Here is a 21,773-nt window from a genome sequence, read left to right on the forward strand (position 1 = left end):
TATATATATATATATATATATTTATATAGACACACACTAGTCTCATCATACCTGTTTTGCGCGTGCAATGATGTTTTTTTTTTTGGTCTTGTGTCATAATTTCCCCATCTAAAAAAAAAAATTGGATAAGTTTGTTTTGAAGGCATAGATTAGTAGAAGAGTGTCCTATTTTGTAAGCATTTTAAGTGGAGTTGAAAATATATTTTTACCCGGTTGTCCTCAAGTTTTTTTCCTATTAAACCTAAGATTTAGGGGTATTTTCAAACTATATAAAAGTCCAGTCCAAAAAAAGGAATCCTTTTATAAATAGTATAGATATATATATACAAGGGTATTTTTTATATTTGAATATTAATTTAATAATATTAATTTCATTTTAGTTTCAAAAAAAAAATATTAATTTCATTTTTGATATTATTATTAATAATTAAACTAAAGAAGGTCCAGTTAATCATCCATTTTAGAAAACTTTTTATAGGAAATTGAAAAAGATGTCAACTCAGTTAGTTATTTTTTAATTTTTTCATAAAAAGTTTCTTAAAATAGTTTACTAACATATGCTCTTGGGACACACATTAATAAAATCCATTGAAAAATGGTATTTTGCATTTGTACAATACGTGTTGAGAAAACCAAGACTAACTTATATATATATATATATATATATATATATATATATATATATATAGAGAGAGAGAGAGAGAGAGAGAGAGAGAGAGAGAGAGAGAGAGAGGCTTCTATACACGTAACGTGTGTAAAAAAGAGAAAACCTAAATCTAAATAAAAAGTATTCATAGATTAGGATAAGCATTGAGTAGATAACAAGTCAATGAGTTTTAGAGGACCTCATTCTCAGCAATAAATGATAATAAAAATATAGAGATAAAGTTACTCTTCCATTCACCACCAAGAACAACAAAAGGGAGATAACTTTGCAATGGTAAAATAAAACATGAAGAAGAAGATCAAAAAGAGAAGGAGAGTAAATAAAGAGAGCGAATAACATACAACAGATTTATGAGTAACTAAAAAAAGAAGAAGCTAAAATGATAATTAATATGGAGAGCAGCAAGGTAAGCAGAGAAGATGGGTAGATTCCTTCAAGAATGAAGATAAATAGAAAGTATATTTATTTAATTTTAGAGATAGTTAGTCTCTCTCTTGACAAAATTAAGATTAAGTATTGAACTTTAGATTTCATTAATTAACTTGTCTATAAGACTAATATTAATTTTACCACCGCACACTCTTGATGCAATGGTCACTTTAAAAGTATAAGTGCTAGTGGGGTGTGGGAGGCAAGGGTCGGGGTTCAAGTCTCTAGGAGGGAGCTTCACACACATATACACTTAGATTAGGTTAGAGTAGAATTTTTATCATGTATAAAAAAAAATAGTATTAATTTTAATTTTGAATTTGATAGACTCTTCAACTTCTGCCCTTGAGAGAGTAAAAATTTGTACAATCTTAACTTCGGTAGATAGAATTCAAATTTAAGGGAATGCACAACATTCAATGAGGAAATAAACATTGTTGTGGATTTTTTTTGGGTTCCTAGCATTATTTTTTTTTTCCAAAAAAAAAAAAAAACTTAATTTATATTGATTAAGGGACAAATCTCTTTTTTTTGTTTTGTTTTGTTTTTTTTTGTTTTGTTTTGTTTCTAAGCGAAAATGCCTTAATAGAGGGGACCTTTTTCCATTTGGGGCCTTAGGCAAGTGACTTAGCTAGTCTCCTTTGAGTCAACCTTGGGATTATTATACTTTTATAAGAACTTGAGTTGAATAGTTGTGATGAACATACCTCCCTCTCTTCCTTCAGCAATGGGTTGTATATAAGTTTATTTATTTACTATTATTTTTTAAGGGTTGGTGTCCACTTCCCCTCCAGTTGATTAAAAGGAAGGATTTGTAAGGTGCTTGACGGGTAGACTTTTCTATGGGAGTTCTGGGTACCTGCTCTTGAAGTCCTTAGCTGTATAATGGTTAATTTAATTTAATTTAGTTCCTTGACTTTTTCAATTGTACAATTAGTTATATAATGGTTAAAATTTGATTTAGTTACTTAACTTTTACTTCAATTGTACAATTAGTTATATAATGGTTAAAATATAATTTAATTCCTTAACTATTACTTCAATTGTTAAATTATTCTCTAAGGTTTAATTTTTGTCAATTTAGTCCTTAAGTTTGTTGTTTCGTTGATTTCATTTAGTAACTTAGTTAGGTGGCTGTAGAAGATCATTGAAAAGTTTGTGAGGGAATTTGGAGATGAGCTGTCCAATGTTGCTACACAAACTCTTCCCTTTGGTGGTATTTGGCAAGTGGGATTGGAAAAATTTGACAAAGAATATTTTGGTTTTGTGATGGTTAGCAACTTAGCAAGATTTTGTTGAATACAATTCTATTATTTGTGAGTAGTTTTTAGTTTTCATATATGAAGGAAATTCAAATTTTCATGTTCTTGTATTTGATAAGACTGCCACTGAAATTCAATTAGATTTAATTAATATGTATTATGGAAAATTTTCACTGACCTTCCCTAAGGTTTTTATTTTTTATATTACACTCACCTCTCCTCTAATTTTTAATTAGACACTCGCCTCCCATAAATTACAAACTATTGACACTAACCTCCCTAGATGATTGAAATATATAATTTAAAAATCTTGAAATAAAAGAATTTAAAAAAAAAATTCAATTTCCTATTAGAGGGAGTATACAAGTGGAGGGTAAAATAGAAAATTCAAGATTTTTAAATTCTTTTTTTTTCAGTTATACAAAATTATCTACGGCAACCAAGTGCATCACTTAGAGCTCTTCTAACTGGTTGTTATTTTGTTGGACTTTGTCCTTCTTCTAGAAAATTTAGGCTTCTCTACATTGCGTTGTGAGAATGTTTATTTATATAAATGATCTCTCATTATAGCATGTTGCCTTTCTACGAGGTCCTCATTGAGTAACAGAAGCTCTGATACAGTTGTGTGATAGTGAAAACTCTAATATGAAATATCATTTGTGCAAATAGTAGAAGCTCCAGCATCTCTTGTGCAATAAGGCTCATAGATTGGAGCAAATAACAGAAAAGACAAATGAAGCACCAAGCACACAAAAATGCAAGAAATTATGTGGTTTAACAAGTAGCCTATCTCCATGGAAAGAGAAATCAAATCCATTATATTCAATAATAATTACAACGCACGATCTCTCTTACTCTCATCTAGGTATTCTTTTAACTCCATAGAATGATCGATTATCAAAAAATTCCATGCAATGATCGATTATCAAAAAAATCCATAGAATGATCAAATTGTTCTTCTTCTAAAATTAATTTTCTCCTAGAAGAATTCTTCTTTTAATAATCTTCTCTTCTTCTCAAGAAATCCAAATCCCCAAGATTTACCTTAAACTTTAACATAAGACACAAGACAAGAAAAAATTTAAGTAGATTACAATAGTAGCACAATAGCTACCTCAAGAAACCCAAATCCCTCAGTTTGCCTTAAACTTTCACTAATGACACAAGACAAGAAAACAATCAGGCGGCACTCTCACATACACTAAAACTAAAAAAGGTGGCATAGTATATATACATGATTATAGTGGCTGGAGTGCACGATACATTGTTTGCCACCTACTTTAAGAATTGGCTAATAATAGTCTTGTTATGGGCAAGGTGCTTATAATGTAGTGACATTAAAGCCATTATAACAAATTCCTATTTGGACTTGGTATGAAAAAGAAGTTGACTTGATTACTTTTTTGAAGTTTTCTTTGTATAGAAGGAAGTTTATTCCTTGTCAAAAATTAATGTATTCCTTCTTCAAAAAAGTAATTAACATTAGTTTGTTAAGAGTCTTGTAATTTAATTGATTGACATCTCCTGATGTTTTTAATGGAGATATTCAGGGTTCATATCCCTTTTCCCCTATTATAACTATCAAATTATACTATATAGTGCACAACAATTAGTGTAACTAGTGGAAGACCCGTGCGATGCGCGGATAATGTTGTAAGCTATTATATGAAAAAGTTATGTAAAATGTTGAATATATGTTAAAATAATAAATATATTAACTACATGAAGTAATACATTTTTATCAACTCAAACGAAAATTTGTAGTTAAATTTTCAATTAGAATTGCTTGATATAACATTTATCCTTGACTTCACAAATCGTAGATGACTTTAATAAAACAAATCTCACTCGAAGTTAAATAGGGGCAACACTAATAGTCCTTTGAGCAAAATAAATTGTAGTTACATGCTACATCAATACAATTTTCCATCAACGTAACATTTATCTTCGGCTCCACAAATTACAGATGACTTCAATAAAACAAAAAAGGAAGTACCAACTCACTTTTAGTTTAGGACAAAACTTAGGTACAATACTTTAAGTATTGTTTCTTAAGTTCTCTTCTTAAGATTCAGCCATGTGGCTACTTGATTAAAAAATACACTTCCATCTCATGAGAAAAAATCCACATGGCAAAATTTTAACAGGAGAACCTAAAGAACAACACCTAAGTACTGTACCTAAGTATTGCTCTAGTTAAATAGGGGTAGTACTAAATGTCACTAAACAAAAAAGAAAAAAAAATGTGTTGGACTTAGGAATGTACTAATTGCATATGCTACTTGTGATTAGCTTTTAATGTTTTAAAGCATTAAGCACCACCATGGCACCATAGGTGATTTATCTGTACAAAAATAAAAGGAGGAAATATCATTGATATAATCATTATGGAACCAATTACTAAACTTTGTATGATAATTGAAAACAAAACAAAATTTAAAAATTAACAAAAAATAAAAATATTGAACAAAACTAAAAACAATAAAAGGAAATAAAAAACCTTGATATTGAAGATGTGTAACTTACCATATTTGTCTGAGACCCCAACATTGCCATTCACCTCCAGTGTAGCGATATCCCTCTACTTGTTAATTGCAAACACAAACATCAAAACCCATCAAAATTTGCCCACAACTAAAAAAATAGTACCTATACAAAATAAGTTTGACATTAAATCCTTAACATTGACACATTAATTAAGAAACAAACAAAATAATAAATCTGAGAGCTTTAAAAAATCCATGGATTCTACTTTTACTACTTCCATTAACCACACACCACAAAAGGTTTCTAAGATCACTCTATTGTGCAAATGGCTTAAATGCAATAAAGTGGAACAAAGCTTAATTAACAGTAAAGCAAAATCACAAAAGTTAAAAATATAGGATAATTTCATCCTATTATTCATTTCTATTAGGGGAAGGCAAAATGAAATAGGAGGTATGTTATCAAAAATCAAATTCTTAAAAAAAAGGAAAAAAAAAAAGAAAAAAAAAGGGAGCAAAGCACTTAGGCATTTTAACAAACACTCTGCATACAAAATACCCATTTAATATTTAAGTAGACAACATAACTATTTAAATAATAGAAAAGGTGAGAAGAAAATAAAAGGTAAAGAATATCTTGAGTTTAGCCAAAAAGGAATGAAATGCAGATCTAAGTTTGATTCGAAACACAGCTATCAGAGAAATATATGAGCTTCAAAGTAGATTGGCATCAATGGAGGAAGCAAAGGCAGAGTGAGAGAATAAAATTGGAGGTTCACTTTTTTTTTTCTTTTTTTCAGCTATAACAGGTTTTTATAATATGCAAATAATACGAGAAACTCTTTGATTTCAGAAAAATAAATAAATTATTAGTGCAAGAGTCCAATAAGTTGTATAATTGTAAAAAAGAATACGAAAAAGTGACTGAAGTCCAAGAGACTAAAATGGTGAAATCTTTTAATCTTCAGAATTTATTGAAACCGTTAACTACATTGAGACTCCAAATTGTAGTTTTGAAAGGAGCAAAACGTGGGAACAATCAATTGTTAAACTCTCATCTAAACGTGAAAAAAATTAATTGTTCTTATTTTATTATTAATAGAATTAGCTTGTGTTGTAATTTGCCCTAGTTTTTCATGTTAATGAGATTTTTTCTTTAATGAAATTTAAAACATTTTGGAGAATAGCGGGAAGAAGTTAGTGATCAAGGCTAAATGCAAAATTAAAGTGCCACTTGACAGAACTTTGTACTCTCTTGCATGAAGTCTCTGCTTTCATGTATATATATTGATATTGATTAGTATTACAGTTTCAGCTATCACACAATAGGCTTCCAAGCAATACAAAAATGGGCTCTCTTCCTCTGTGAATTAGATTTTTTTCCTAGGAAATGAAAAATTCAACTACAGATATATGAGGTGCAAATAATAAAAGATAAACATAATTAAAAAAAAAAAATCAAAGTAAACACATTAATCATGTAGTTTTCCTTTTAAAATTTTTTATGAAGATTAACTAAACAGATTACAAGGATCATGGATATATATACTGAAAAATCCAATATTGATTCCAGTAATCTAATTATCGCATTTTTTGCCACTTGTATCTTAATTAATTAATAACAATTTAACAATGACAATGATAAAACACCTACATGAATATCACCACAGTCCAAAAGCAATAAAATAAAGCAAAAATATGACACAAGAATTTCATGATGAGTGGAAAACTTTTATAAAACTTTTAAAAGAAAATCCACCTCGGATAACCAATCCCACATGAAGTTTCACTATAAGATAAGGATTCTAACTGCTAGTATTACTTACAAAACTTTGCAAACTTAGAATTGATGTGTAACCTAGCAAATGACCCATTTGTCTCCCACTGCAGATTAGAATCTCCACCATGAATGAACTCATTTGCACCAATCCAAAACTTTGGTATGATAGTGAACTCACTGACAAAGGTTAAGAATTTCTGTTCTTTGGATGGAAATCAGTTTAGGCTCACAATGTGAAAAGAATGGGAGAAGTATTTTCTCCATTAAGGCTCGGAGCAAGAAGGCTTCTTAGAAAGCTCTTTGTACAACATCCTCTCTTTTGAAAGTCGTTCATCAAAGGGTACGTATTTATAGGTAGGTAAAAGTTTAGGTTAAATCAATTTGCAAAATTGGTAATCTCACTTGAGCAAAGGTCGAGCAAAGTCTCTGCCTAGTTTTTTTTTTAAGTGAGTCCCGAGCTAGCTCGAGGGAACCATCTAAAACTTGAGATCTTCAGCAATTCCTAATTTTAAAATTGACCTTACTTATTTTGCAATGATTACAACCCTCATTAGCACCTATTTTGGCACATGGAATTTTGATAGCACAACCTAAGTCCTAGCAATTTCCTCCTTTGACAATTCTCTAATAAGACATTACATATAACTCAATAAAACAAAACGCGACCCTAAAACCAAAAAAACTAGGACTATTAATTTTGCAAGATTGACCACCAATCTTGATGCCAAAGATTAGTGTGAAGTCATTAGGTACAAAGTTACCTTGCCTACATTTAAAAAGTGAAAGGTATTTGGTGGTTTCCCAGAATAATTCTCCTAGAGCACTAAATATAATCAAATCCTTACTCATGATCGATGATGATCTTCTTTCGTCGTGATAGCATCAAGGAAATATCCAAAACCTGCTGCGCAAATCTTGGCTTCAACTTCTGAACAAGCCCTAGACCACCATGAAGAGGAATGGCACAAGGACCCTCGATTCTTGCAAGTCTGGGCTAATTACTACGACAAAGACAGAGTGAGTTATGTATGAGATTCCAAAATAGTGCACTCTCTATCACATGCACATCATGATCATGCAACTGATGCAAGCATGCCATTCCATCAATGACATCACACCAGTACATGACTCATGGAATCAATTTGAAATAATTTCAAATCATGCCAAGACTTGTACACCTATCTCATGCAACCAGGCATATGTTATGCCTCAATCTCAATTGTAAAGTATTGCACTTATTGACATCAACTACATTGCAAGATTTATCATTTGGAAAAGGTTACGTGTCTTCATTAAGTCACATTATCAAAAATTTTAAAAGATAAGAAGATGGCTCATGTTAAGGTTTCTTTCAAACTTCATGGAATACTGTGTTTAGGGGTGACAATTTTTATTCATATCCATAAATCCATCCATTGCCCACCTTATTTGGATAAGTCTTAACCCAACCCATTCGAATATTTGAGTTAAATGGATAAAGACCCATTTGGTTATTTAATTAGATGAGTCTAAATGAATAAATCCACTAATACCCACTAAGCCTATCTAAAGTTTAAAATTAAATAAACCCACTAATACCCACTAAACCCGTCTAAAATCTAAAACTTAAATAAACAGTATGACCTCAGTCTCACTCTCCCTCATATTTTCTCAGTAACCAAACACTTTAACCTCTAGATTTCTAAACATTTTCTCTGAGAGAGAGAGAGAGAGAGAGAGAGAGAGAGAGAGAGAGAGAGAGAGAGAGAGAGAGAGAGAGAGAGAGAGAGAGAGAGAGAGAGAGAGAGAGAGAGAGAGAGAGAGAGAGAGAGAGAGAGAATTCAATTCTTTCAAGCCCTAGAAATTTTCAAAGAACGAAGAGAAACCCTAGCTTTTTCAGAGTCAGCCATGGATAATGAGAATTGAGCAACGATGTCATCTTCTTCTTCATCGAATTCGAGCGCATTCTCCTTCATATCCAAAGGTTGGCGAGAGGTTCGTGACTTGGCGGACGCGGATATCCAACTCATGCGCCACCGAGCCAACTCGTTCAAGAACTTAGCGACGTCGTTCGACCGAGAGCTCAAGAATTTCTTCAACTCGGCTTCGACTTTGTTTTCTGTGTCGACGATTCGATCGCCTCCGGCGGAGATCGATTTCGTGAAGAGGCTCCAGCCGAAGCTTTTAGAGTTCTGGCGGGTGTACTCGTCGCTAGATTTCAGCAAGAAGGTTCTGGAAAAGTGGACTCCGATGTTGCGGCTTTGGATCGATTTGTCGGCGATATGGAACACGATTGTGGCAGAGGTGGAGGATGGGGGATGGAGTTGTTGATTTCGATAGGGTTAGGAAGAGGAACGTGGTGAGTTTCAGAGAGTTTTCGGGGGAGTGGAAGAGTGAAGGAAAAATAAATTTTTTTCCTTTCATTTTTTTTCTCTCTCTATGGCTTTGTTTGGTTGCTGAGAAATAAATTTTGTGAAGGAAAAATGAAAGGAAAGAATAGGAAATGTGATTTTTGAACTTTTTAATATTTGTTTTTAGAGTTTTTAACAAGTTATTTATTTATTTGGATCATATTGGGTTAAATGGGCGAGTTACTAATTAAATGGGTTGGGCGGATAATAGATAATTAATTTATATATAAACGGATTATAAATAGATAAATAAGTAATTACATACCCGAACCATTTATGACCCAACCTGCCCATTTGCCATTCCTGTGTTTCATCAAAGTCACTTGTAAGTGTAATGAGCGTTCTTTGTCACTTGGTAGTCCAACATTGCCAAGAATGATCTTTGATTTTAAAATAATATTTTATTTACTGAAAACAAACAAACTTCTAAGAAGAATTCATGTACAAATTCTCAAAGAATAACGATTTTCTATCGTTGTGGCACTTTATCCAAGCATGTGATATGCAACCAAGACTAACAAGATTTTCAGATGCGTTCAACCAAGCAGTACAACCTAAATCCTCCGTGCAAATTTGTCGAAATAAAATCAAGACCCATCAAGAACAAGTCACATACATCAAGAAATCATTGCAAACGTATGAATACACAAGAAAAACAAGCAAGAACTTCAAGCAACATCATTGCGGAAACCCCAAAGGTTAAAAATCTAGAGTTTTTCTCTAAGAAACAAAAGCAAAAGAAAAGAAAATTGACTGAAAGATTTATGACTCTGGGTTCTTGCAATAACCTTTGCTCCTCATTAGTTGGTGGAATCACATACTTGTTCACCTTCTTTCTTGATGGATGGAGTGTGGGGTTGAGTTTATGAAGAGCAAGAAATTGTGTTTGAAAGTTTGGACGGAGTTAGGAGGAGAGATGAGTGGTTTTTTTAACGGTGGGGGAGTCTCATATTAAAATCGTTTTTTAGGGTGCTGCTATGGTAGAGAAGTCACATTGATTGCCCTCTAGTCATTTTTTTTTCTTTTTTTTTAAATGGACATCTAATTAGAAATATTTGAAGTTAAGTTATAAAGTTTTTGGTAATTGACATATATATATTTTTGGTTCAATTTAAAGATATAGATATAGATAGATATTTATAAAGATAAAATTGACAATGCAATTTTAATTGGCTAAAATGCAAATTGCTCCCTTTAAGTTTGAATGGAATTCATTTTATCCTCTAACTTTACTTTCGTTAAATTGATTCATCCAAATTTCAAATTTATTAAAATAAAGCTTCTAATCCAATTTTGTTAAAAAATTGTGGTTAAGTATGCAATTATCTAATGAATTTTTTTTTAAAACAAATTCTCACATAAACAATCTATAAAATACTCTTATTAATTTTATAGATTTTTTTTCATTTGAGAAAAATAATTTTTCAATGGAGTTTTTTTATTATTATTTAAATTGGACAAAATGCTTGAATTGAATAAATTTTATACTTAGAAAACTCAATTGAACAAAAATAAAATTAGAGGACTTAAATGAATTTCAGTCATACTTAGAGGGCGTAATTTGCATTTTAGTTTATATATATATATATATTTGTGTGTGTGTCTGTGTGGAATCCTCTCCTCCTCTCCAAATTATTGGAGGAATTGAGATTGAAAGATATCTCACACTCTTTAAATCCCTTCAAACCTCTTCCCCTTCCCTTCAAAAATCACTTCCAAAAACATAAAATCAAAACTTTCAATTCAATTTAATATAGTCATATTTTTCAAAAGACTAGTCATTTAAAATTAGGATTTCTTGTGATCACTTATAAACCCATAATTCATCCAACAAACATCTAATGTGGGATTGAACACAAATGAACAATACAAACTCAAATAAACAAATCCAATCAAATCCATTTTTTTTTTAGAAAACGTGTTCTTATGACAAATCATGTGAAAACATTTTCTACTATGGAAGAGAAGCACTCTAATTTCTTTGTGGCCGTATATTTTGTTTTCCATAATGGATTTGAGTTGATAAACTATGCAGGATGCCATAGAATTTTTGAAACAGATTAAGAAACAAAGGCCTTGGTCTTAATATGTAAAACTATGAAGGTGACAAAGCTTTTTTTTTTTTTTTGGACGTTAAGGCAATAAAACTTTGATTCATGTATAATTTTGTATGTATAAAATAATGTGGTATTGTACCAAATATGCAAACATGCAAAAGAGATTATCATATTCTGATGAGAACAAAATTTTATTAAGACTACTTTCACATCTTGGATAGATACATAAACTTGATTCCCTGCCACGCAAAGGGACTATATGTCTTTATTCCAAAGTGAACTATCTAGTGTTATTCTTAACTGAACTTAATTTGGTATTTAGGCTGCTTGTTTGAATAAAAGAGCCCCCAGTTTTTCTCATAATCAGGAGTCTTCAGATTCTCATTAAACATGGTAAACAGGCAAGTTTCTATAGGCCCATTGGGTCTCTTTGGAGTCCCTCCCTTTACATGCCTAATCAAATTGGAGTTGTAAGCACTTGCATATTCAAAACTTGTCACCGGTCCCCCTTCAGAGGGCCAACCATTCTCAGACACAACGATTTTCAAAGACTCTCCCATTTGTCTTCTCTAATGCTGAGTAAAAGGCATCCAAAATGGCATAAAAAATGTTTTGGTATCCATGTTTGCTATCCTACACTATGACTGATGGAGAATTTAAAAGAGCATATTCAAGATGAATGTTTTGATTACCAATGTAACTAAAGTATGGATACATGTTAACGAGTAATGGGTACTTATGCTTCACTAAGAAGCCGATGATAGGATTAAGAAGTGATTGGTATTCGGACGTGAAGGAGCCTATTGATGGAGGGTAGGACTGTGCAAGGGCAGGTTGATAAATGGGAGTGGAGACTTTAATATTCTTACATCCAATGCCAACATTATATATTGTAGTTCGAACTTCGAATGTTTTGCATACCAGGGAAAAGAAATTGTGCATATGGACCGTTAGGCTTTATTTCATTGCCAACTGCAATGTATTTGAATGTGACATCTCCATAGTTTTGCACATTGTTTTGGATCCATGTGTTTGTGTAATCTTGACTTGAAACAATGCTTTGAAGCTCTTCATTAGGGACACCAAGCATTAGCTCAATTTTGGTGCCTCTAAGGGCTTGGAGAGCATCTTGATTTTGGTTATAGAGTCACATCCTTTTGATGTTGTATCGTTTGTACATATCTATAACTTCTCCGGGGGAGATGGTAAGTTGTTGCCAACCGTTCCATAGCAAACACCTATCTTGGCAACTAATTTAGATAGAACAACATGTCAAATTATGTCCTGGCCATATATGCTTGCCAAATCTATATCTATATATATCTAAAAGTTGAAGCGTAGTATTTATTGTTGCTATGCTCATATTGCGCTACCTCATTTGCCACGTCATTGCTTGCATAATCATTTTTTTCTTATTTAATTTTTATTCCTAAACTTTGTTGACAATATTAGAATATATAAATACTTTTTTGAGAATATATTAAAAATATAAATAGATTGACTTTACACATTCATCTTGGGCAGTTTTAACTTTATATATAACTTTGCATTTATAAATACTACTTTATTTAGATGTTTATAACTAAGCAATAAAATCAATGAAGAATTTAAAACCAAAAACAATGTCTATACATATCTATCTATACTATTATATAATAATGGAAGCTTTAAAATAAATTTTACAAAGCTTTTTTGTGCCATGTCATTAGCAGCCTTTTTTTTTATTTTTTATTTTTAGTTTTTTACGTTGTTTAACCTTTGATATTCTTCAACCATTGTCTTCTTCTTAGTTCGAACTTTCATCTTCTCCAATCATGTCTTAAATTTTTCATTTGATATCCTTTATATCTTCAGAAATTCTACAGTTTCACTTTTTTGAACCTTTCATCTACTTCCACCCTTCCAACCTTTCATCTTGATAAATTCTACGGTTTTACTTTTTTGAGCCTTTTATTTGCTTCCATCCTTACTCTTCCAACTTGATTTTCTTACAAATTTCTTTTACTTCATTTCCACCTCTCTCCCCTATTCTTTCCAAGTTGTTCACTGCAAAAGGTCAATACTCTCTCTCTCTCTCCAAATTTGTCTCTTTTGATGCTTTATTTATTTATTTATTGTTTCAACCACTTTTTTCCCCGCTAATATTCTTTTTGTTATTGTTGATTTAATTGTCACTTCACATTTGCTTCTCTTTTTGGAAAAGTTGTGTCGACTTTTATGCATATTCAGGTATTTTGGTATTCCAATTCCTGATCAAAATTTTTTTTCCTTTTTTTTTTTTAGTGATCCATTTAGATGTTAAACTATGAGAATAAGTTTTGTTTATTTTTAAATCATTTTGGGTGAACAAAATTGTAGTTTTTGTACAGAAAGTACTCTTAATAATTGTATTAGAAATACTCTCTCTCTCTCTCTCTCTCTCTCTCTCTCTCTCTCTCTCTCTATATATATATATATATATATATATATAGTATGCCACTTATTTAGATAAAAGCAAAGGTTAATCAAATGGAAATAATTGGATTAGTGACATATTTTAGCTTTTGCAATTCTATTTTCATTATTATTTTGTTGTTGTTATTATTATTATCAATTATTATAAAGATGCACATAGAAACTTAATTATGAGATTTTGCTAATAATTGTTTATTTTATAATCTCTTTGGGTAGATAAATTTGCAGTTTCTGTAGAGAAAATAATCTTATTAGATTATATATAACAAATCGTTTTCTAATCGATCAAATTAATCATTGTTAAGCGATGATTGATATGACATTTTGCAAAACTATGATTGATAAGACATTTAGTTTTTTTGTGAAGTATCTTTGTATAGGTTTGTTTTGATTCAAGGAATTTTTGTGGATGTATTGAGATAAGTAATGTATTCAAGAAGAGAGATCAGGATTATACATTATATACTTCAAAAGATATATAATATTAAAGTAGGATGCCACAAGTTGAAATTTTTTAATAATGGGAAAAAGCTATTTTTCTCATTCTTTTTTAAATGTCATAATTGGAAAATTTTAATCCACACTATACACTATCACTAGCAAATTGGCTCATAATATGAATAGATGAAAATCTTAATATAAAATAAAGTAAATTTTTTATTTATTTATAGAAAACACAAAATTCATTACTTAAAAAATAAACACTTGCCCTTTATTTGTGTGGTAAACAATTATATAAAAAAGAAAATGAAATTCTCTTATGAGAAAACGTTTTGTTACAGATTCTTAATCCTAATATATAATTTTATGATTTTTTAAATAAATTATATATTAAGTTTCATTTCAAAATAATAAGATATTCCCGTACGATGCGCGGGGTTGCGACTAGTATTTAATAAATCTACAATATTCAAAAACTGCTTGGATAATTATATAGTTTTGAAAATTTAAGTTTAAATATATAAAGAAAATGTGATATATATATATATATATATATAGAGAGAGAGAGAGAGAGAGAGAGAGAGAGAGAGAGAGAGAGAGAGAGAGAGAGAGAGAGCTTTTATGTCTAGGTTAGCCATCAGCATAACAAACAATAGCATTAAGGACATTTCTGAAGGGCTTTTCCTAGTTGAAGAAGACTTGGCCATTGAGAAAAATATAGAAGAGAAATTATGCCGCCAAACACTCATTTTATAGAGAGAGATGCTTGTGCTTGAGATTGAGATTTTTAATTGACTATAGCTAGTCAAGCACTCTTGGAAATCGATTGCTTAGTAGTTATGCCACCACAATTTAATCCGTCAAGCACCCCATGGAAATTAAGTAAAAAAAAAAAAAAATTATCTATGGCAACCAAGTGCGTCACTTAAAGCAAGTTTCAATGGTTGTTCTTTTGTTGGACTTTGTCCCTCTGAAAAATGTTAGGCTTCTCAACATTGCTGCGTGAGAATGTATTTTATTTACCTAAGCTGTTGCCTTTCTACGAGGTCATCATGGGCACATGTTGGCCTAGGTAACAACATTTGCTTTTGTGGTGCATTAGTAGAAGCCCTGATTCTATATACTTTGCAAAAAGTAGAATCTAGCTTTTATATCACTTGTTGTGCAAGAACACTGGTTGATTTAAACAAATAACAACAAAGGTGTTAGGACCATGTTAGAAGCTCGATTGGATCACTAACGAATCAGAATCTCAAGAGTTGAAGTTCCCGATCCTAAGTGTCGAACGACATTTTAGAGAAGCCTAATTGTCAATTGGTTGTCAAAGCTTCATAATTGACACTTTACTTCTGTCATCAAGTGCCTATCGACAGTTGATGCTCGGATCGATTCCATTTTCACGGGGTGTCTTACTCACTTCCATGCATGTAATTTGCCCTTGAGTTGACAATCAAAGGCTCAGACAGTAAAGATTTCAAGAGTACGTGCTCACTGCTCATGCTTAGCTTGAGTAAGTTGTCAATGCCCGGACTCCATGGGAGGGTCAGTTTGCTTTGGTGATCGACCTCCCATTAAGCAAGCGATGTGGAATAACACAATTTGTCCTTGAAAGTGTTTCGTACATACACTTGTATGCAATGATAGTTTTTTACTTTTAAAAACGTGGAGTAGCTTCCAATCATCGTGATTTGGCAAAGGTGTTAGACTTAGGCATCCCACAGCATCCGTCTAATGAGTAATGACAGTCACTTTTCTTCGATTTTCTTTCACATAATATTTTTGAAAATGGACCTTGTTAGCTTTCAAAACAGGGGTGACTGTCCTATTATTGTCATGCACGTATCAAGAATGATATACGTTAGTTGATGCCATTCGTTTTGTTGGAAAAACATATTTCAAACATTTATTTTATCTTTTTATTATCTGGGCATTTTTTGGATTTCTAGTGGATATACTGATATACAGTGGTGTCATTCATTGGAAATTCCAACATTGGCCACTAGAATTTGGATATATTTTTGTAAAGTTTAAATGGAAGAGAAGCACTCCTAATTTTTCTATGGCCATTTAAAATTTTTCTGTAATGGATTTGATTTGATAGACTCCGTAGGATGTCATAGTATTTTTCAAGCAGATTAAGAAACAAAGGCCTTGGTCTTAATATGTAAAACTATGATGGTGTCAGAACTCTGATTCATGTATAATTTTTTGAATACAAAATAAGTGGTATTGTACCAAATATGCAAACATGCAAAAGAGATGATCATATTTGATAAGGACAACACTTTACTAAGACTATTTTCACATCTTGGATAGATACATAAACTTGGTTCCTTGAAATGCAAAGGGACTACAAGTAAGTCTTATTTATAGTTAAAATTCACATAAAGCTGTCCTTATTATTCCAAAGTGCACTAGCTAGTGCTGCTATTCTTAACTGAACTTAATTTGGTATTTAGGCTGTTTGTTTGGATAAAAGAGCTCCCAATATTTCTCGTAATTAGGAGTCTTCTTATTCTTATTAAACATGGTAAACATGTAAGTTTCTATAGGTCCGATAGGTCTCTTTGGAGTCCCTCCTTGCACATGCTTAATCAAAATTTTGTTGTAAAGGCTTGCATATTCAAAATATGTTGCCTGTCCTCCATCAGAGGGCCAACCAGTCTCAGACACAACGATATCCAAAGACCCCCCATTGGCCTTCTCTAATGCTGAGTAAAAGGCATCCAAAATTGCATCAAAAATGTTTTGGTATCCATGTTTGCCATCTTGCACTACAACTGATGGAGAAGTAAAAAGAGCATACTCAAGACGAATGTCTTTAGTATTCTCAATGTAACTATAGTATGGATACATGTTAACGAGTAATGGGTACTTATGGTTCACTAAAAAGCCTATGATAGGATCAAGAAATGATCGGTATTCAGACGTGAAGGAGCCTTTTGATGGAGGGTAGGATTCTGCAAGGGCAGCTTGATAAATGGGAGTGGAGACTTTAATATTCTTATATCCAAGGTCAGCATTATAAATTGCAGTTTGAATGTGTTCCATAGCAGGGTAGAGAAATTGTGCATATGGACCGTTAGGCTCTATTTCATTGCCAACTGCAATGTATTTGAATTTGACATCTCCATAGTTTTGCACATTGTTTCGGATCCATTTATTTGCATAGTCTTGGCTTGAAGCAATGCTTTGAAGCTCTTCATTAGGGACACCAAGCATGAGCTCAATATTGGTGGCTCTAAGGGCTTGGAAAGCATCATAGTTTTGGCCATAGAGTCGCATCCTTCCGATGTTATTTTGTTTGTACATATTTATAACTTCTCCTGGGGATGGTAAGTTGTCTCCAAGCATTCCATAGCAAATACCTGTCGTGGCAACTGATTAAGCTAGCAAAACATGTCAAATTTTATATCCTGACCATATTTCCGTAATATGCTTACAAATTATTTAATGAATCTACAGTTATGAACTTCCAGATTCATATAGTGTTGAAATTTAAGTTTATTTATATAAAGAAAATGTGATATACAGGGATGGAATAGTTATTGACAAATGATTGATTTGAGATTGGGCACAAAAGGTGGGTGCGTTGTGCACTATATAGAGAGCATTAGGTTAAAGTTAAACTATGGATTTACAAAAATATAAATACTAAAAAGAGTTATTGTTGTGACGCTAGTTAGGTTTTTACTTTGTCATACATGTAAGGTTAGCGTTTGATCCTATGTTTGGATGTGGAGGGAGATGAGATGAGTGTAAAAGAGAGGGGAAAGGAGATGATAAGAATGAAATAAAATTTAGGATATTCCCGCCACTTTCCCCTCTCCTATTCTCTCCTTCCTTCTCTCTCAATTTCAAATATTCCTGTTATAAAAAAAAAAAAAAAAAAAAAAAAAAATCAAATATAGTATAAAAGTATCATAATACCCTATATTTTTTATGGGATTAATTTTATCAAACTTATAGTTGCATAGAGATGTAATATAATATTATTGACATATCGGTCATTATCATGCTAACAAATGTCAAGACCATTTACTATTATTTTTCTCTATAATTTTCACAATATTCAAAATTATTGTTTTATCATGCTTTTAAAACAAATAAAAAACATGATTATAGGATTCGATAATAAATAATTTCTTTCGAAGGTAACATTTGACATACAATAGACAAGTATAGAGAGTACAATAAATACTAAATGATCCAAATTATGCTATGTATTGGAATACTATTTTATTTTTATCCACTATCTTTAATTTTTATAATGTAATTGGATAAAATTTTACAATCAAAGAGCAAAATAATAATAATAATAACTTAAAACACAAAATTAAATTGTATCAATCTAAATTAGAGTTCTTAAAAACACAAAAATTTATCAACTTAAGTGGAGATGCAATAAAAATTAAAAATCCACCAAAACATCGAGAGAGAGATAACCTTTTTGTGAGAGAAAACTATGCAAAGAATGGAAAAGAGTGACAAATTTATAATAAGAGGGAATGGATAAGAAGAGACAAATAAAAGAAGATGAAGGGAAAGATGAATAGTAATATTAAAGTAGAGGGTAGTGGGGAGATAAAAAGGTAAGGGAAGAAGAAAGTGTAAATATTTAAAAAATAAGTGAATGTAAAAAAAATTATAGGAAAATTGGAAATAAAAAAGAAATATATTTTTTTTAAAGTCATTAATCTATTTATATATATATTTTTTGTAAAAAATAAGAATAAATAATAATTATGTGGCAAATGATGTGGCAATGAGGTAGCGCAACAGGAGCTCAGCAGTAACAAATGCCACGCTTCAGTTTTTAGTAATATATAGATAATAATTCAAATATTCTTTCATTAAGTTGTTAAAATCCACAAATCACATCAATATGTAAACTTATTGTAATAAAATATGGACTGGCGTAGCATTTTCCGCAAGATATATACTAGGGTGTGTTTGGATACTGTATATTTTGCTGAAAACTGAAAACTGAAAACTGAAAACACTGTAGCAAAATAATTTTTAAATGTGTGAATAGTGCTGTGTGACCCATTTTTAATGAAAGTTTTGTTGAAAAAAGAGATTTGTAGGTCCCGTGAACAGTGCACAGGACCTACTGGAAAAGCAGAATAGTTGTTGAAACGCACTTCTCAAAAAAAAAAAAAAACGGAAGAAAACTGAAAAACGCAAATGCTAGAGCAAATCATCAGTATCCAAACGAGTACTAAATGATTAAGTAATCATGAAAATTTTCATTTGTTCAGCTAATTGTTGCCACTTGCCACCACCATGAATTGGCTATTTTGTCTTCTAACTTCCCAGTTGAATCCACAAGGAATAACTAGAATTCAACGGAAAGAAATGAGAAAAATATTTTTAAAAAATTCTTATTCATGAAATTTTGACCTGAATTTTTGTTTATAAATTATACGCCTATTTAAAGAAAATGATTATATGTTGACTAGCAGACCCTTAAAAGCACCTGGAATCAAGAAAATAAAATCCTCGGTACTAAGGGCCTGTTTGGTCACCTATTTTAAACTCATATTTTTATATTTTAAACAACAATACACAAATTTTCACCCACACGTATTTCAAAAATTACAAAAAAATCTCATCTCAAACTACAAATATTTCATCTGAAACTACTCTACCAAACACTCCCTAAGATAGCGATAATTATATAAAAATTAAAAAACTAACAAATGATAAACATTAAACCCCATATGTTGTCCTATATCACTTAGTAAAATGTCCTATATCACTTAGTAAAATGTCCTAGTTCTACACGATTTTATTGGACTCCCCTCTCCCTTCTTTCTCAACTCATTAGTTTGAGAGAGAGAGAGAGAGAGAGAGAGAGAGAGAGAGAGAGAGAGAGAGAGAGAGAGAGAGAGAGAGAGAGAGAGAGAGAGAGAGAGAGAGAGAGAGAGCCAAAACCAAACAAAACAAATGAAGAAAGGTCCCCCACACACCCCCCCCCCCACACACACACAGCTAAATACAACTAATGGGGTAGTTCTTAATTTAAATATGCTCATTTAAGAGAAGTAATTTGGTGATTTCCTTTTATTAGGTGCCCACTCTAAAGACACCTATTGAGTTGAGTGGCGCTTAATTAAATGCTATTATTACATTCCATGCTACTTTTGGTGAGCATGCAACGACGTGAACGTGCTTCAATTCTAAAAATGGCATGACGACCAAGACCGATTTGTGGAGATTGGACTAAGGTTGGTTCAATCAAGCTTAGCTCAAAGGAAGATCTATTGCCTAGAGGGCAACATTCATTGATTTAGGAGCCCTTCAACATTGGTGGTTTCTACTTTCTACTCCTATAGTTCCAGGGATAGTACTATATGGTGTCTTAATAATTGTACATCCTCTCACAACAACATAGAACCCACATGTGGGTGCAAGAGGCCAGGCAGTACACTGTGGGTGTGTGACAATATCACAGCTCCTCAACCTTGGGTTAATTAAGACACAAAAGCATTTGATTTGGGCTGTAAAAGACTTTAAAATCATGTATCAATATGAGAGAGAGAGAGAGACCTGTTGTGCCTAGGGAAGCCATTAGCAGCCCAAGCACCAACATTATTGTGGAGATGTTGGAAGGGCTTTTACCAGCATGACCGGATTTAGCAATTGAGAAAACTATATATGGAAGGAATTGGAAACAAAAAGCTAAGATAGCCAACCATGTCTTATACCATTGTTCAGCTGCCCTTTTATAGAGTGAGAGATATAGATGGATGCTTGTACTATATATTTTTTTGAGTGACTATAAGTATATCCACATTCTACATTTTTGTTGGTCGGGCACTCTACGTGAACCAAGTTGTACACGTACCAACTTGCATCATTCAAGGCCCATCTAACTGCTCATTAGTTTGTGGAAATTTCTCCCCATGCCTTTGAATTGTCTGTGTTTGGTTTTATTTGAGACAACCCGTCTTATTGGTTGCCTTCCTTCAGAAATTTACATGTTTATGTGATGGACGCATAGGGCTTTCCAATTGGATGGTATTTGAAATAGATCATTTAATTTATGGTTTAAATTAAATATTATAAATCTAAAAGTATATCTAGTCTTATGGTATGAAAATTGTACACCGTTAAATAAAGATGATTTTTTTTAGAGAGTTTCAACCTATGACATCCGCTCTTGATGATTGCTTTTTATCATCAGACCAAGACACCAATCAGTTTTTGGTGTAGGCAGGGATTGAACCCAAGGTCTCTTATACAACCATTAGAGATTTTACCAGTTGAGCTAACTGAAACCCACTAAATAAAGATGATCTTGTTCCTATATTTTTACATCCATGCAACATTTAATGGATGGACTGTGTCTTTCATTTCTACAATCAATCATTTTCCAATTTTATTTGTATCATGTGCAAAGTTTGGATCACTTGTCGTGCTATTAGATGTAAAAGAATGTTGCTTCTACAAGGACTCCTTGTTATCAAGGGAGTACTCCCATGGAAGTGAATAATTTTTCTTATCAAAGACCATTCGGCAATTGGCACACCTCCGACATTCTCAATAGCAACATTTAGGATCTGGGGTCTCCACCCCTCAATTTAACAAAAGGATATATAGTAACACATTTTTTGAAAATTTTATATATTTTGTATTACGCTTTATTTGGTAGGAAAGAAAAGAGAGAGAGAGAATGAATAAAAACCGTGTCAAGATTAAAAGTTTTTCTATTGTTTAAATGAGTAGAAAATAAGTGGGAAAGCAAAGAGAGTGGATGCTAATTTCCACCAGGTCCACTATAGTCATATGGGCCGAAAACCAA

General features: G+C 32.0%; 1 protein-coding gene, 1 long non-coding RNA gene and 1 pseudogene across 2 annotated transcripts; all 3 read right to left on the reverse strand.

The window, feature by feature from the left end:
- Nucleotides 1-4,578: 4,578 nt before the first annotated feature.
- On the reverse strand, nucleotides 4,579-7,608 carry LOC142610998 (uncharacterized). The gene is made up of 3 exons (XR_012839936.1): nucleotides 7,470-7,608; nucleotides 4,885-5,007; nucleotides 4,579-4,702 (listed from the first exon to the last, which is right to left on the reverse strand). It is a non-coding gene; the product is annotated as an uncharacterized LOC142610998 (long non-coding RNA).
- Nucleotides 7,609-11,367: 3,759 nt separating this feature from the next.
- Nucleotides 11,368-15,465, reverse strand: LOC142609246 (glucan endo-1,3-beta-glucosidase, basic isoform-like; annotated as a pseudogene).
- Nucleotides 15,466-16,399: 934 nt separating this feature from the next.
- LOC142609247 (glucan endo-1,3-beta-glucosidase, basic isoform-like) lies at nucleotides 16,400-21,509 on the reverse strand. Its single transcript, XM_075780838.1, has 3 exons — nucleotides 21,482-21,509; nucleotides 20,519-20,620; nucleotides 16,400-17,346 (listed from the first exon to the last, which is right to left on the reverse strand). Exons 1-3 carry the CDS (start codon nucleotides 21,507-21,509, stop codon nucleotides 16,400-16,402), a joined length of 1,077 nt encoding a protein of 358 aa, XP_075636953.1.
- Between the last annotated feature and the right edge of the window lie 264 nt (nucleotides 21,510-21,773).

The sequence above is a fragment of the Castanea sativa genome, chromosome 9 (assembly GCF_040712315.1).
Source record: "Castanea sativa cultivar Marrone di Chiusa Pesio chromosome 9, ASM4071231v1".
NCBI lineage: Eukaryota > Viridiplantae > Streptophyta > Magnoliopsida > Fagales > Fagaceae > Castanea > Castanea sativa.

Bases quoted from the DNA above. Each gene is read 5' to 3' on its own strand.
- LOC142609247 (XM_075780838.1), bottom strand. From the start codon at position 21,509: ATGTCGGAGGTGTGCCAATTGCCGAATG. The intron at 20,621-21,481 runs GTCTTTGATAAG...TTCCATATATAG, and splicing joins GGTGTGCCAATTGCCGAATG to TTTTCTCAATTGCTAAATCC. The intron at 17,347-20,518 runs GTCTCTCTCTCT...TAGCTTAATCAG, and splicing joins GGCTTCCCTAGGCACAACAG to TTGCCACGACAGGTATTTGC.